Genomic DNA, 17,361 nt, shown 5'->3' on the forward strand with positions numbered 1-17,361 from the left:
TACCAATTTGGGCCGTTTATTTGGAAAAATACCTAACATGCTTGAAGAACTTTGTAATTTTGTGGGCAACTCAAATTTGGTCTAGTTTGATCACATATGAAATTTGGGGTCATTTGGAAAATACTAGCTATGTTTTGTGGATTCGCTTTTATTCGAGTTTTCATAGTCATTTTCGGCTCGAAAAGGGTAATTGGCCAGGTTTTTAGCATCTAGAATTTTTTACAGGTTGTTTTGGAAAGTATTTTGATCACTCAAGAATTTTTACGGATTTTTCAAAAATCGCTTGGTATAAACGGACGATTTTCGGGTAAAATATAGCATATATAATGAATTTTTATAAATTAATAATCAGTAAATAATTCCAGAGATATTTTTATAAAAATATACATATTTTAATTGATAAGTGGCTAAATTTTTATAATTTAATGATAAATGGATAATTAATTATGCTAATTTGAATAGTAAACAAATCTAATCCTGATAAAAACCGACGAGTTCGTGATTAACGAACCTGTTGGAATATCAGAACATAAAGAGTGATCAAAAATCATACTTTTGGGTTAACTAAGTAAAAACGAACTTTTTTTGAGAAATCCGGACAATTTGGGTAAATTGCACGCGTTTTTCTCCAAACCAAACTAAATAAACGGAAATGAGCCCCCGTAGCGAATCCAGACCCCTAATTTATGATTTTTCCTTATAACTTAATAATTTTATCAACCAACACATTTACCCAAGTTTATACCCCATAACTGTTCTCTAAACCCGTAAACGAGCAACTTGGCCCAGTTGGTGGAACATGAAAACTGAGCCAAGTTCGGTTTTAAGTATTAGACATTGAACAACATCACAATCTAAGCCTATTGGCACTTTCTGGCGTAACAGCTATACCTAGATTAGATATACAGCCCAGTTTAGTATTGATGTTATAATAATATTAAAATATTAATATTATAATATTCATTATAGGGACTAGTGAACGAGTCAAAACAAATTGCGAGCTTACATTGTACCTCTGTACCGGATCTCTACTAAACCGTGAGTTTCATGACCCCTCTCTTTAAACAGTTTTACGAACTTTTGAGGTGAAAAGCATGTTTGATTACATATACATATCTGAAACATGTATTGATGTGAATTATCTAAGTGCTAACACATGAAAGTCCCCACTAACACAGTGATTAACTTCGAGCCGGTGGCTTGTGAATGGTATTATTGGTTTGACAAACCCAAACGGAGCCACCACGGTTGCTGAGACTTTACCCCGATTGCACATGACCATAGTTATACAAACACGCTATGTAGTGTTAAACATAGCTACTTGGGGCATATTGTGAGCGGAAAGAGGGCCACAATGGTTGATTGTGCTTGGGAAATGGATGCACGCAGCACGAATGAACAATCAAGGCTCCATTGTGCTTAGCATAATTACATCATTTACATACATACTTATAAATATACCTACAAGTGGTGACTCGTGATTACGCATAACTGTTTTCTTGAAACTCGTGAAACTCACCAACTTTTGTAGTTGACCCGCTTTAAACAGCTTTTCAGGTATACCAAAGTTGGAATAACTTGGTTACGTGCTACGTGTACAAAGTGTGGTTGATGCTGTGTGAATAGAAGCAAATGTAATAGTAAGAAATAGATAATATAAAAGACTGGTTGTAATTGTACATTGTACCACTTAGTGTGTAATCAAAGATAGAACGATGTAATATAATGTAAAGTAATTGTAATGGCTCTTTATAAACAATGTGGTTGATATCAGAGGTGTCTGTTACATTCTCGTTTTACGCTTCCGCATTTACTAGTCGGGGTGTGACAAGTAGCTACAATACCACATGATAATAAATTCAAAACTAAACTACAAATAGTATAAATTCAAAATATTCAAAACGATAAGTAAATAACACCCATATTAGTATAGGCTAGGAAACAATAATATGACATATTGGGTTTAATAATTTGTAATGGACAGCTATTATTTATGGATTTGACACAAGTAAAAAATATATATTATATATATACATATATGTATATATAATTTGAATTCGAAGTTTGAATCGAATAATAAATCATAAATTTGTATTCGATGAATATACTCGAATATGAATCGAATCGAATTGAATTCGAATTTTTTAAAACCGAATTCGAATCTTAATAATCGAATTCGAATGTTTCGAATGCAAATCGAAATCGGAACACCCTAATGGCTATCATCGTTAAACCCTAGCCTTAGTGGGCCAAGCCCAGTTAGGGAATACCTTCACAACCCCCGACCCATTGGGCCTTGGTTAGTAAACAAATATAACAAATACAAAACATAATGTAATAAATAAATGGTCGTACAAGGGGTTTATGACATACCTCTACAATTAGTCTTTGAAGGTTATGCTTAAACCAAACCATATGAAGTGTGGTCAAATTAAATTGAAATTGGAGAAAAAAAATTAAACGTATGTGAATTTACTTCTCCATATGAAGTGTGGTCAAATTAGACTAAAACTGGAGAAAAAAGGTTTAAACGTGGTTTACACAATTGATTTTCTTAAGTTCAGATTTGTTATACCCAACCCCGTATATCATACAAGTTTACAACCTAGTTGTAGGATAAAATGCGCCTTTTTTTAACATCTCTCTCCCCTCTCACTCCATTTATTTAATTGAAACAATCATCAGCGTTTGGAATTCATTCCGCCCGTTTAGTGACTTGTGTTCTCTCCATTTATTTAACGGATCATTATCATTCTATTGACATGTTTGGTTGCTATACAGGAATGAAACGTTCTTCACACGTATTCATTTCTTTGGAATGATTAATTCCATTCCACCTTTCATTTTCCTTCATACCAAACACTACCTTATAGTTTTGATACACAATCAATACTTATGTCTGATTTTGTTGCTTAATCGTATGGTTTGTTGCTTAATCTCCAGTTTTGATGTTAGGTTTTTGTTGCTTAATTGTGTAGAATATTGAATTTTGTAGTTTTGTACTAGCCTTATTTAGTTTTCTTCTTCATGCATAAAGAATAAGCAGGTTGAATCAAACTACAATTATTCACGCACTTAGCAATTCATGTTTTCGATCCTTATCCGGGTCGATGTAGCTGCGGATCCATCAGGCTAAACAACTATTTACATTTTTTTTTCTTTTTAAACAACTTAATCTACCTCTAATTACACAAGTATAAAAGGCCAAGCTACCCCGCTACCCCACCGCATACGGTAACAAAAACATAGTAGCAAAATTCATTCTATAAAAACCGAAACATTGTTCTATGACCCTGTTCTCAAAACCGTAACCGAGTCAGTAGCTTACCGATGAAACAAACTATGGTTTTGCATTTGAAATCAAAGGGTGTTGCTGGCGTGCAAGATAAGGAACATCCGCCACTATCCCAGTAACATTGTCACCAATGATAACCGTATCCCCTTTTGATGCCGCTTTCTTCTTAATATAGCCTAAACCAAAATGCCCATTTTGCCCTTTTCCAGCCGTGTAACTAGTTAACTTTCCTACCTGCAAATATGTTGCAATAGTTTATCTTCTATTGGGACCTATTAGAATTACTAATATACATGTAAATCTAGTTCAACTTTATCATGCGTGTGAGTGGCAAAACAAGTGGAGTGGGTCAGGTCAAAACAAGTTCGGGTCGAGTTAGGTTAAATGGGTTCAGGTCATATCGAGTTATGTTATACTTTGTTTAATGCATACGACCTAATATGACTCAAAATTATACTAGAGATCCAAACTAATCCAAATTTAAACATCTAGGTTCAAAGAAATATGTGTACATTTACTGTATTACAGAAATATGAACTTTCTTACAAAAGCATCTCATATACATTTATTTATTTTATTAACAGTTTTTTAAAAAAGTAATTTTGGCATTCCTTTACTCAATCTGTATATCTGGGTGCGGGAAATAGCGACTGAGTTTGAGTCAGAATGACTTGGGCGGACATTTATCATTTTGATAAAACCAAATTAGTTGTTAAATAAAAATACAATAACTATATGATTACAACAATATCTTACCTTTGTTTAGTAAAGCTATTTAAAAGTTTTTCATGGATCTTAACCCAATTGACATGTTAAGAGGTAAAACATAACCCAAAACACGTAAACGGATATGGGTTCATTGGGACATCTCAAATCAGTCAACGTGGTCCACAGAAATTTGTCAATAGGTCAAAACGGGTAACTATTATTAAACTTGTTAAGGGTCCAAATGAGTTAGAACCACCCATGACCATTGTTTGTCTTTACTACTAACATGCTGTTTCGAACACCGCCGCCGCCATCGACACAACGCTGCAGCCACTCTACCAACACCACCACCACTGCACGTCCGTAAATGCTGCCTCCAGGTCCAATATCACTTCATAGTCACCCGCATCGCCGCCACTAACCACCATGAGAAAATATAGCGGGTGAACCTATTTTGGTAAAACGATTCATTTCAACCCGACTCCAGTTTTGGCATAGCCCGTTTTGACCCGAACCAAATCGATGTTTTTTTAAAAGCGACCCGTTTTGACCTGAACTCATTTTGCTCAAAACCTACATTGGACCAAACCCACCCAACCACCCCAGTTTGCCAGGCCTACTTAATACCTTCTTTCCTTCAACTGTAATTGGACTACCAGGGTTCACCGAGGATGAAAGTTGAATTCCCCATAACTTCTGCTTGATGCCATCATATGTTATTAATCTGGCAATAGTTTCTTGTCCTTTGTAACAGCCTGAGGAATGTTATTTATTTAATTTAATGAATAAAAAACATATGTTAACACGACAAATAAAGAAAATGGCAACATCACCTTTGTTTAAAGAAATTGAATTCCAAAGACCAGCCTCGAGAACGTTGAACTCGTCCGTAAGCTCACTACCAGGTGCTGGCCTTCCTGTGAATTATATACAAATAAAAAGTTTTAAAAAATACTGTGTAAAAGTTATTTAAAACTAAATATTGTGTAGAAAGATACGAGCGATCAAATTAAGAACCGAACCTTGGAGAATTCTATACATTTCCAATGCATTAGAACCCATCGGGGTTGTACCCTGACGCAAAAGAGTTTTCCAGATTAATCCTGCAGAAGATGGTGACATTAACAGTGAGAAACCTTCTTCAGAGATCACACTTCCAACCGCCACTGTTACTGGATTACCACCAACCTGCGTATATAAGCTATTCAGAAATTCTCTAATAAAAAAATGACCACATACAATTACATGAAAACTAAATTAAAGATTTAAATTAAATCATCCTGCTTAGACAGCCTAAACGCACGCATACAATCATATATAAACACACAGAAACACATATATAGATACATACATAGGACCAGCATCATTTCTTCCAAATTATTCAAAAACTTAACAATCATAATTGTCAATAGTGAATAGCAAATAGTGACAGGCTACCTATATGCTACGTAGCGATAGCGATAAAATACCGCCTGCTGTTTCATGATTAGCAATAAAGTAGTAAAATATTTTAGAATCAACAAAAACACAATCTGGCAATTATAATCAACGAAAAAAAAAAAGCATTCACACCAAGAAAACAGCAAAAATACGCTATCACTAATCACCTAAAAACGCTATTAAAAAAGCGCATACGCGCGCTTCGCTACGTAGCGCGCTATAGCGGCCGCTACAACCGTTGTTAACCAATCATTTTATTTATTTAATATTGTTTGAGGGTAGATTTGTCATTTACGGAAATAACCATTAAAATAATAATAATAATACTAATAATAATAATAACAACAACAACAACAAGTATATGTGAGTACATATAAACATATGGGTCAAGCAATCAGATGAAATCAGGTAATCGTATGTTAAGACCATACCTTGGAACAATTATGCATGTCTCATAAGATATTTTGGCTCCAACAATACTGTCTATAAAAATATATTTTGCCTCAAACCACTCAACGCTTACTCACTACAAATCATCTCTGATGATCAACTATATTTTCCAGTAGCCATTTTAGCCATCTCCGACCAGCCCTTTTTCATACTATAGACCCAAAACCGACACCACCACTCAACATCTCCATCGTGTACTGTCGTAGCCGAGCATTAGAAGTACCACATAAACTACCGCAGCCAACGACCTCCGCCACCACCGCAGCACCACCGAACACCGACGTCTTCCGCACATAGCCCACAACCCCTCCTCATGCTTTCGTATACAGACCAATTCTAGCTCAAATATGTTTCGAAATGCACTTGGAAAATTGTTATATAACGATGTTGTAAAATATGCAACTACATTTATAACATTTCTAAACAATGGAACTCTTTACTCATGTTTGATGACAAACCAATCTCACAAAATGATATGATTACGCTTTTCTGCTTATCAGTAACTAACAACACCTTGGGTTTGGACGTGACTCATGAACTGTTTCCTTTAATGTGTTTAGATTTTATTTATGTTTTGTAACCAACCACTTAGATAGCCTAGCCCATGTACCTCATTATTTCATAAACTACTTATTATCATGTTTAGAGTAGAGTACTTTAAATATAATCAGAAGAACTCAGTTGGATATGAAAGTTTAAAAGTAAAAGTATAGAATATTTCATGAATTTTACTTCTAATTTAGTTAGTGCCTCAACATTTAAAACATTGTTTAATAGTAACCTCTTATTTTATAAACTAAAACTCTTACAAAATTCATAGAAATATAGATTCAAACTATTTAATCTGCCACTTTTCTTTTGCTAAAAGTAATAATTATTAACATAATTATATGTTATATGTACATTTATAAAGAAAAATAGATGAAACTTGAAAATAAACTAAGAGATTATTATGGTTTAAACTGATTATAAATGTTCACAACATTTAAAAATTTACGTCCACCAAAATCTAAAATCTAATAACAATAAATAAATACGTAGTATATAGCTGCTAAAATATACAATTAATGTGAATAATAATTAAGAGTTACAAATCAAACCGTACGTGATCAAAGTCTAATTTTTTAACTTTACAAAAACTAATAATTCACAAACTTTAGATCTTTGAAAGAAATATTAATTTAATGTAAAGCTAGAAATATAAATCTAATCAAACTTAAACTACTTGTAGGTCTTTACAACCCCTTAAAAGAACAAGCCAAAATCTAGTTTAAATTTTCATTCAAGGTACGAATCCTAACCCCCCCCCCCTCTTATTGTTATTATATTCGGTTGTTATAAACCCTGTTGATATTATATATATACCTTTGGAACTCCTAGCATTCTTTGACAACTCAATTCATTTGGTCGTCCGTTCGATTCATGCTTTGATTATGATTTGTTATTTGACTTAATAGCATGCGATAGAATTATGACTGTATTGTACTCATTATTGCATGCTTCGATGATAATGATATGATTATGTATTTGCTTTGACGCTTAAAGAGCATGCTTTAGATATGTTGCAGTATTGTTTCAATTATATTATGTTACCCTGAGCATGTTCCTACTTGTGGGAGTGACCACAAGCACGACGTTGCGGCATCGATGGCGTGGCACCGGCCGTGACGGTGAGCCTAAATCACAGCGTCTCCTTAGTACTTGTGAGGTACATGAGGCCATTAGGAAGCGTATGGTCTGGTCCTAGGATATATGTATATGATTACAGTGGATGGTGTGTGATGCCCACACTCCATTGCACGTTCAGCACATAGGGTCTGCAGTTCTATGTGCATGTTTGTAAGTAATAAGTTAAGAATTCGGCTCACGGGTACATCCATATGATACGATTTACTTTATTGGCTTGCTTTACTTTGTGTCGTATCATCTTATGTTATGTTATTGTTAGATATTGTTAAATTGTTATTATTGTTACTTGTGCCATTTTATCCGTACTAGGCATTCGGCTCATTCTGTAAATCCTTTTTCTTTAGCAGGTTCACAGGTTACCCTGGGCGGGGTGTGAATCGAGAAAACTGAGCTCTAGGACTTTTGGATTGACAAAGTTAGTCACTTTTGGTAGTCTATGCCAGCTTATCTAGAACTGACTTTATGTAATAAATAATTAAACCTAGGGCTCTGAAATGACGTTTAACTTATGGAATTATGTCTTATGTTTTGATATCTATGATAGTGGCACTATGTATTATCTTTTATGCACTACGTACAAGAACATTACACATTTGGTTCTGAAATGAACATGCCACTAGACGGTATACACACACACGTACACAACATCGAATAAGGGCTCTCATAACCAACCTACTTGGTGAAGTCAAAATACTAAAAGCTAAAAATGATGTTTAGCGAACAATTAGACCCTCATGTCCTAAGGAAAACATAGATATAGTCATAAAAAGAACAAGTTCAATAAAAAAATGAACATTGCTTTGACAAACCTGCATAGAGAAATGACTTACATTGTAATGTTTATGTGAGCCATAAGGTTGTCCAACAAGGTTACCAAGATTCAGATCCATCATTACCTGTTAGAATGTGAAAGACTGCGGTATTAAAATCATTCCATCTTGAAAAGATATTAAGCAATTACATATATTTAAATAGGATACTTGAGTTTTGAAGTTCATGGAATCCATACTTGATTGCTTTTGGGTCCCAAAAGTGCAAACAAGCATGTCTTTTTACTAATATCTTGAATTTCTACCTTGTCACCAAAAAATATGTACCTACACTGACCACAAAATATATAAATAAAATCCTAGAATATAGAAACATTACAATCACTTTTAAGCCGTGAATTACAAAGGCACGAAACCCCTCAAACCATGGTCCAGTACTCCGGTTACAAACAGACATGTACATTATTAGGTCAAGACTGAGGAGTGAGGGTAATTTTGTAATTTACTAGCTAATATATGAAAATGAAAACCCGAAAAAGAAATTCAAAAGAGTGTAAACATACTTATTGAGCATTTCACTGATCCTTCCACTTGTTGACGGTGATACAACAAGTGTAACTGCCGTTTTCTGCAAAATAAAAACACTTGTAAAACTTGAAATCCTTTAACGTGACTCGTAAACTTACTTAGAAAGAAGATTACCATGATCCATGCCTGTGCAATATCAATTGTTCGAGCGGTTGGGGTTACAAATACGGTGTCACATCCCTACAAGATGCAGTTTTAAAACATCACTCTTTTATAACAATCAACGCGAACATTATATGTGGCATGATAGACAAAAACAAAACACTTATAACAAGCCCGTTAAGATAAACAAATCAAAAACTTACCCCTCCTTCAGAAAGTGCTTCAAAGTTTGCAGTACTTTGGTTATGAAGAAATTGAATGCGATCGTCTCCACTGACTTGAAACAAATAGAAAATAAAAAGGGAGAAACCAAATTAATACAACTCGCATAAGCATATAACAAGCACACACTTGTAATACAATGATACAGATAAGTAGTGCATAATGCTTTGAAAAATTATTGAGTAAACCAAAATAAATAACAAAGATTCTTTGTCAGTCACATTTTTTATTCCTTCTAAAGGGTCTCTAAATTATTATTTTCTTTGTAGAATCCATTGCATTTTTATTAGATTTATTGAGTTCAAGTGCATCTCTATCAAGGAAACGTGTGTCAGGTGACTAAGATAATGTTATGCTTAAATTTGAAGAACTGAAAATCAGATAGTTTACCTCTTATTCTACCATAATTGGAAAGATCAACAACCTGCAATTATGGAAAAATCAAAATTACTCTGAAGAAAGTTTTATAAAAAATAACAATAAATAAAAATACATTTAGTACAAACAAGAAATGGAAAATTTTGAATATAATTACAGGGTGGTTTCAAGGCTAGTAAGTCACGGACTTTTAAGGTTTGCAATATATGAAATATGCAAGTCTTCATATTGAACAATGCAACATGTACTATAACTTTTGTTAGACTTAAAATTTTGAAATTAGAAATCAGCAAGTGATGCACTTTATTAAAAGAAAAACGCATAATATTCTGTGATCAATGTATAAGTTACAAAATTAAGGGTATAATGAGATCCCATTTCTTTCATGTAATCCGATTTCAAAACTATGTATCATACAAATAGACACAAAACATTAAGTGTTCAAATAGACACAAAAGGATTAAAAATGAAAAGCATAAAGCACCTTTTAGTACCCACCACGTTGCCATTTTCAACCGCATCAAGTGCCTCGTCATCATTGTTGAACGTTTCAATAACCCAATCTTCAGATACCTTTGCACCAGCAACCGCCATGTCATCCTACATCAAGGAGCACAAGAATTCATCTTCCATGAGTTTAAGTTTAAAGAAACACTATACACACATTAACAAGCAAAAACCAAAACACCACTTTTAATTAACCAAATAGTAGAAATGGATATCATGAATTTATTTGTCATCTTCAATATTAATTTTACTTCTAATAAAATGTCAATTGTAGATAGAAAACGATATTATTAGTCTAATTCATATCAGTCTTATCATTTTTACTTTTCTTGGTAATTTTTTATAGCTTTGGAAGCAGTCCAACACATGAGCATAGGCCTTTTTCAAGTTCATTCGTTAAGCTTTTATCAGATAAGCGGACAGTTCATGAACACATAACATAACGACATCTCATGTCCGTGTTCGTTCATTAAGGAAATGCATTTGTTCGTTAACCTTTTAAAAGAACACAAGCGAAATCAAACGGACGTATATTAATATGAGAATAAAATCCAATACATAATCACCAAAAGAAATAGTAATACCCTTAATAAAGAAGCATACATGCAAAAACACACGAACCCATAAATGAAAGTTAACAAACGAACATAAACAAACCCATTACTCAGTTCATGTTTGTGTGTTAAGCTAACCGAAGAAAACTCTTGTGTTCATGTTTGCTCAACTTCAGGTTGGCTAAACATTCAGTTCATTGCTTCATTTACAATCAATTCAGCAGTTACAAATTGAATAACATAATAATAATAATAATAATAATAATAATAATAATAATAATAATAATAAACTAACTTCTAAAATCAAATAAGATGAGATTGAAGTATCAAAATCGACTGTTAAATGAAATTAAATGCATAATAATAATAATAATAATAATAATAATAAGTGGTGAGTTACATAAAGATCGTGGTCAATTGGGGGAGGCGACAGATCGAAAGGTATTGCGCCGATTGAGATTGATGATGACGACTGTGTTTTCCGCCAAACGGAATTGTTGAACGCCGGCGACTGAAGGAATAAGGGACGGCGCGTTTGGGTGACGCTCCGGCGACAGAGACAGAGTGTGTGGTGGCTAAAACAGGATAATACGCCCATTTTCTTATTCTGTTGGCTTACTTTGGATTTCAATCCACTTTTCAACTTCAGCTATTTATTTTTCTTCTTGGTTTTTTTTATGTATGTTTCTGTAGTTAAAATTCTCGATTCCAAAAAGTTGCATTGCTACTAATTTGGTGATAGTAGGTTTGTTATTTGATAAGCCGATGTTTAGTGGAAAATTTTGTTTTTTTTGAACGGCGAATTTCGTATCTGACACCCTTGAGCATGTCGAGAGTCCCAACACCCTACACCTAATCACTTACGTTATCTGAACTGAGTCCGCGGGTTCAGGGTAAGGCTAAGGCGTTCAAATCGGGAAAACCCACAGGCTGCAAATGGTATTTAACAGGGTCTCTATCCCACATGTGATAAAACCGGTTGGCTTTTAAGAATCGAACTTGGGTCTTCCCAAGTCTTCCATCACTGGCCCCTATGCCTCTGACCAGTCCAACTGGACATCATTGGTAGTGAAAAAATTTGTTTATGTTCTTTTGTTGGGGCAATTTTATAAAATAGTAACTAAATTTGTTTTAATTCAATAAACCCATGAAAATGAATAAAAAAAGTTGTGTTTGTTTAATTAAAGGTGTATCGGTTTTTAACAGTCTCAACTTTCTTCTTTTGGTCTCTACCGGTCCGAACTATTAAATTGGCTAGTAATGGTCCCAACTTTTATCATTTTTTCTTTCACTGAGCTATGACTAACAGACTAGTAACTCCGTTAATGGCATGCTGACTTGTCAATCCTACTTGTCAAAAAACCTATTATGTGGCATCCAGCATGGATCTTTGTGTGTTGTGTCTTTTAAGTGTGATTTCTCTTCAATCGTTATTGTAAATCCAACCCTAAAAACTTCAATTGCTCCACTAGTAAGAAAATAGAATCATCATCATCTACTAAATCTGGTTGCAAACTTCAATCTATCCTCTGAACATTGAAACGAGTTCATCGTCGTCTTCTACATCTGGTCGCAAGAAAAACCCTAAAAGGCTTAAACTTGATTTAGAGGGCAATGTCTACTGCAATCACGATATAATTGCAATTCGTAGGATTGCTGGACCTAGAAGTTCCCGATTTGGGGATGAATTCTATGGTTGCCCTTTATGGCAGGTAGGTACACTCTTTAATTATAGAGTTTAATTTTATACCTAAATACATTAATTCTTTCTTTTTTGTGACTAGAATTAAGACTGCAAATTCTTCATATGGAAAGAAGATTTTGATGATTTCTTAAAGATATGCAGTTCAGAAAAACGATAAAGAAATAAAAGAGATGCGGATAGAAAATTTGAAGTTAAAGAACATGGTGTTGGAATAAGAGAACAAGAATTTGAAGATGCAGCTCTCATTGAAAAAGTCTATTTGCAAAAGTCAACGTGTTTTAGGTTTAATAATTGTTGTCGTAGCAATATGGTGGCTTTTGTTTTAGGTCAAAGTGTATTAGGTTTAGTAATTTCTGTAATTTTGTCTTGTGAAATTGTTGTTAGTGTATAGAATGTAATGTGTTTCATGTAAACACTTTAATATCAATTTGTTAATGTTGTTGTCTATCTGTTGCAATGTTAATGTTGTTGTTTTTGGCAATTTGCACAAGTCATTATGATAAGACATAATTACAAAAATTGTTTTTTATCTTTCACCCAAATTTCACTCATTGTCCCTGATCTTCAAAATTGATATTTTTTGTCCTTTATGTTTCAAAATCCAACAACGTTTGTCCTTTTCGCCTAACTGATATAATGCTAAATATATATAAATCCCTTGTATATTTTATTTAATATTTTATTAGTTTATGTTCGATTTTTATTAGAATTTGTATATTACTAACATATTTGAATAACACAGATTCCGGAGGTTTATCGTGGCTAAAAAGAGCGAAAAATGAGCTAAAACAAGCCAAACTGGTGAACCGGAGCATCAGAATTGAACCGGACTGCATCAGAATTGAACCGAAGCATCAGGAAACGAACCGGACCGCATCAGAATTGAACCGAACTAGTCAGACCCGCCCCTCCCACTTTGCCGGAGCGCTGCGCGGCCAACATCAGCCTCCCCGTCGCGCGGCGCGGCGGCGATCAGAGTCCAGAAACTTTGATTTTTACCTGTTTTGGGCCCAGAAAACCTATTTAAACACCTCTAAACTCAATCTTAAACATAACCTGAATGCCTGGTCGTTTTGGACGAATTTGGGAGCTCAAGAGAGGATATTTCCGAGGGTTTGAAGGCCACGAATCAGCAGGCGAAGTGCTTAATATTCAAGAACGAAGACTCCGAGTTTTATCGCCTTTAATCTTCCGTTCTTACTTATTTTCGCCATGATTTCGTTTTTTATTGTTTTTTTTTACTTTAAGATGCTAGGCTAAACATTATAGACTGCCTAGGCTTATGTAAGGCCCCGTTCCCGGTAACCCTACTTTGGTGTTGGATTTACTCATAAACACAGTTCTAAAATCAGAGTTAATAAAAACTTTCGCGGAATAATTAAAACTTCATGCATTACATTACAAAACCTCAAATCATGTCTTAACATACAAGTTGTCTTTTCATAAATATTAACATAAAATAGTCATGACACTTCTTCATGGATGCCAGTCTCTTTAGCTCGTGCCATGTGTCCCTCCTCAAGCCAGCTGCCTCAACCTGTTTGCCCGTGTGCATACTAAAAGTCAGCTACGCTGAGTGAGTTCTAGTTAATCAATTAACATACATTACATTCATACCATACTCATATGAGTCCGGAGATACGTATTCATACCTTATTTACTATCACTTCTTTCATACATACTTTACATACATGCATACGTTCCTACATACTTTCTTTCATAAAACTCTATGGTATACCATAAGCTATTCTACCTTAAACATCACAGATATTATAATGGTCTGGTCCCTAACATCACTGATATTATAAGGGTCTGGTCCCTAGCATCACAGATATTATGAGGGTCTGGTTCCTATCATCTCAGATATTATGAGGGTCTGGTCCCTTCTGTCTCGAATAACCATACCTTTATCATACATGCATACTTTACATATCTTCTAGTTATAAACATATATACATACTCGTTCATACAATCGTTATGTAACAATACATTCAATACACAACCACACACGTATCATACACTTACCAATCAAGTAAGTGTATTATCTACCACATAGGAGTATGCACACAGCCCCAAAAACATAATAGTTAAAGGGGCTAGAACTCACCTGGAGTCGGTATCTCTCGTCGTTAACGGTAATGTCTTTCCTTAGTTGTGCACGGCTAACTGTACAATACATTACTCGTGTCAATTATCCATTACTACTACTTCCTACATCTAAGTTAATGAAACCCTCAACTAACGGGGGTCCGGGGGCAGCGCCCCTAGTAGCGGGGTCTAGGGGCGGCAGCCCCTAGCAGGGTCCAAGGGGCAGAGCCTCTGGCTGAGGTTGAGCTGCCAGGTCAGCTCGAAAAAAATATATTTTCACTAATAGCCCTTTAACAAAAATGCATCAGAAAATGAATTTCATGAAATTTCGCATAGAAGAATTTCGCTTCGCATGGAAGAATTTCGCTTCGCATGACTTTTTCACTTCACATGACTTTTTCGCTTCCCATGACTTTTTCGCTTTGCATGGCTGTGCGATGCGAAATATGAATTTTGCTTCGCATGGCTATGCGATGCGAAATATCGATTTCGCTTCGCATGGCTATGCGATGCGAAATCGACTTATGCGAAAATATCTCATTTTCTTCATTTTTGCCATTTTAAGCCAAATTACTCCGTGACTCTTCCTTAGGACCCGATTTTACCCCCTTTTATAGGTTTTGGGTTATACCAACTTTGTATACCCGTGTTTTATGAGGTCCGAACATCACCTTTTTGTCCTATATCATGCCCGTGAGGTTATAACTCACCAAGTTTATGTTTTTCTTACATCTTACAACCCGATCTATCGTTCTATCAGTTTGCATGTCGAATTCGACCGTAATACTTAACCTTTTTAACCAAAACTCACCTTTTTCTTCGGGTTCGGTTCGGAACTGAACACTACGTAGATCTGGACGTGCTCTTGTTGTTTGAAGACACTTGAACACCAAGATCTTCCTTGCTTTAGCCTGAATTCGGATTCGGGTCTTGAGAGAAAATGTGTGTTCTAGTGTGTGTGTGAAAGGAAGGAAATGGTGAAAGGGTGGAGGGGTTGGGTTTATATAGGGAGGTTGCGGGCCCCACAACCCACTCACAATTTCAATTCCAAATATTATCCAAACACTTAACACACACTAATTTAACGACACATAGTTAATAACAAAATTTTCTGTTATTTATTATTTAACAAAAGTTGGATGTTACAGCTTATGATGAACCTATTTTAACGTTGTGTTTTGATTTGGGATTTATTTATCGTTATGGTTTTTATGATTTAGTAAAAAGTTTAATTATATTAAATTGATGGTATGGATATTTATGATTGTTTGATTAATTGTTATTATTCCATAGTTTCCTTGATTATTGTTTGTCATTATGATAGGTTGCTATTAGGTCAATTACTTGGTGTTCTTGATTATTTTATGATTGATTTACAATAAGATTATAGGAATAATAATTATTAATTAAATAAACCTAAGTGTTCTGTTAACCTAATTAGCTGTAAGGTGCTAGGTTATTGATAGGTATTTGTTGATCAGGATTGCTAGATTTAGTTCTTCGTAAGGAGTCCGTCTAGGTATGATTGATTAATTTTGTCTATTGAGTCAATTGAATATACTAGACTGCCTTTGATTTTCGCGTTGTAAGGTAGGATTTCGTATAAAGGAACTAAGTTATAAATAATTAGGTGACCGTAAGGAAACTTGATTTTTAATACTGGTGTGTATTAAAACTTATTAGAAACCCATAGGTGTCTCTTGAGAAGGGTCAGGGGTCCTGTTCGGGTTTCTCTTAGGTGTCTATTTTGCGATCTCAGTCCATAACTAAATATTCTCCCAGGTTAATTTACAACTGAAATTTAGGGGATTCTAATCTAGGTAGTTATCTCATCATCATCTGAATTAAGTCCAACTTCTAAGTTTAGGTCGTCGTTAGTTTTCTTAATTAGTTTGAAATTAGTTTATTAGTAACCCACCCCCTTAAACAAATAATAAATAAATAGTTGTGTCTGTAGTTGAGTCTAGTTTAGCTAGTTTACGTAATTAAAAGAGTCTCATGGGTTTGATATCTGGACTTACTTAGCTGTACTAGAGTCGACCGGTTCACTTGCCGGTTAGTATTTTAGTTAATTTTAAGAGTCTAGAATTTATTACTTAGTGTCTAGATTAGCGTATTTTTATATAACTACTTTTAGCACATCAAATTTTCGGTGCCGTTGCTGGGGACTCTTGGTAATTGCGTTATTAGCTTTGATTGGACCTATTTGCTATATACGTGCTATTTGTATTTTGTTTTGTTTTTTGAGTCGTAGGAGTTAGGTTAATATAGTTTAGTTTTATTTAGGAGTATTTTGGTAGGATTCTACTTCTTTTTATTTTATTTTGAGTCGTAGGAGTTTAATTGTCCGTGTCTTTTATTTCTTTTGAGTCTCGTAAATATGTGTGAGATTTGTGGTGGACCCCGTTTTACACTTATATGTCCGCAATATGTGGGGTGCTTGGCACATTATTATACTAACCCTCTTGTGCAGCCACAACAAAATTTTCTACAGGAGCCTCCGCCGTATTATGATGATAATCTATATCAGCAGCCTTAGTATAATCAGGGTTAATTTGATGGTCAATATTCTAGCAGCAACCTTCTTGAGAGTAGTGTGTTCGAGAAGATGAATAAATTGGAAAATATTTTGACTCAACAGAAGTTAGCCGAGCATGCTATCATCTTGAAAAATCGGCAGAGCGTTATTACAGATCTCCAACGTACATTAGAGAGTATTACTAGGATATTAAATGAAGAAAAGGAGGAAGAGAAGAGATTGGAGTTGTTGGAATATGTTGACGAGTCAGATGAGGGGATCGCTCAAGTAACGGAGACGAAAATGGACGATGAGTCCCACCTCCGGTTCCACATGTTACTATTGGT

General features: G+C 34.7%; 1 protein-coding gene across 1 annotated transcript; it reads right to left on the reverse strand.

Moving 5' to 3' along the window:
- Window positions 1–3,278: 3,278 nt before the first annotated feature.
- On the reverse strand, window positions 3,279–11,301 carry LOC143588089 (putative transferase At1g60990, chloroplastic). Its single transcript, XM_077069196.1, has 12 exons — window positions 11,104–11,301; window positions 10,141–10,242; window positions 9,655–9,688; window positions 9,246–9,319; window positions 9,055–9,120; window positions 8,916–8,980; window positions 8,592–8,679; window positions 8,413–8,478; window positions 5,026–5,191; window positions 4,837–4,920; window positions 4,631–4,758; window positions 3,279–3,529 (listed from the first exon to the last, which is right to left on the reverse strand). Exons 1-12 carry the CDS (start codon window positions 11,299–11,301, stop codon window positions 3,341–3,343), a joined length of 1,260 nt encoding a protein of 419 aa, XP_076925311.1. The 3' UTR covers window positions 3,279–3,340.
- Between the last annotated feature and the right edge of the window lie 6,060 nt (window positions 11,302–17,361).

The sequence above is a fragment of the Bidens hawaiensis genome, unplaced genomic scaffold, assembly GCF_021521415.1.
Source record: "Bidens hawaiensis isolate Kalapana, Puna unplaced genomic scaffold, B.hawaiensis_p1.1 tig00035978_1, whole genome shotgun sequence".
NCBI lineage: Eukaryota > Viridiplantae > Streptophyta > Magnoliopsida > Asterales > Asteraceae > Bidens > Bidens hawaiensis.

Excerpts from the sequence above, each read along its gene's own strand:
- LOC143588089 (XM_077069196.1), bottom strand. The coding sequence starts at position 11,301 with ATGGGCGTATTATCCTGTTTTAGCCACCACACACTCTGTCTCTGTCGC. Across the intron at positions 8,680-8,915 it reads ATCAGTGAAATGCTCAATAA|GTACATATTTTTTGGTGACA; the intron begins GTATGTTTACAC and ends TGGTCAGTGTAG. Across the intron at positions 4,759-4,836 it reads TTCAATTTCTTTAAACAAAG|GCTGTTACAAAGGACAAGAA; the intron begins GTGATGTTGCCA and ends AACATTCCTCAG.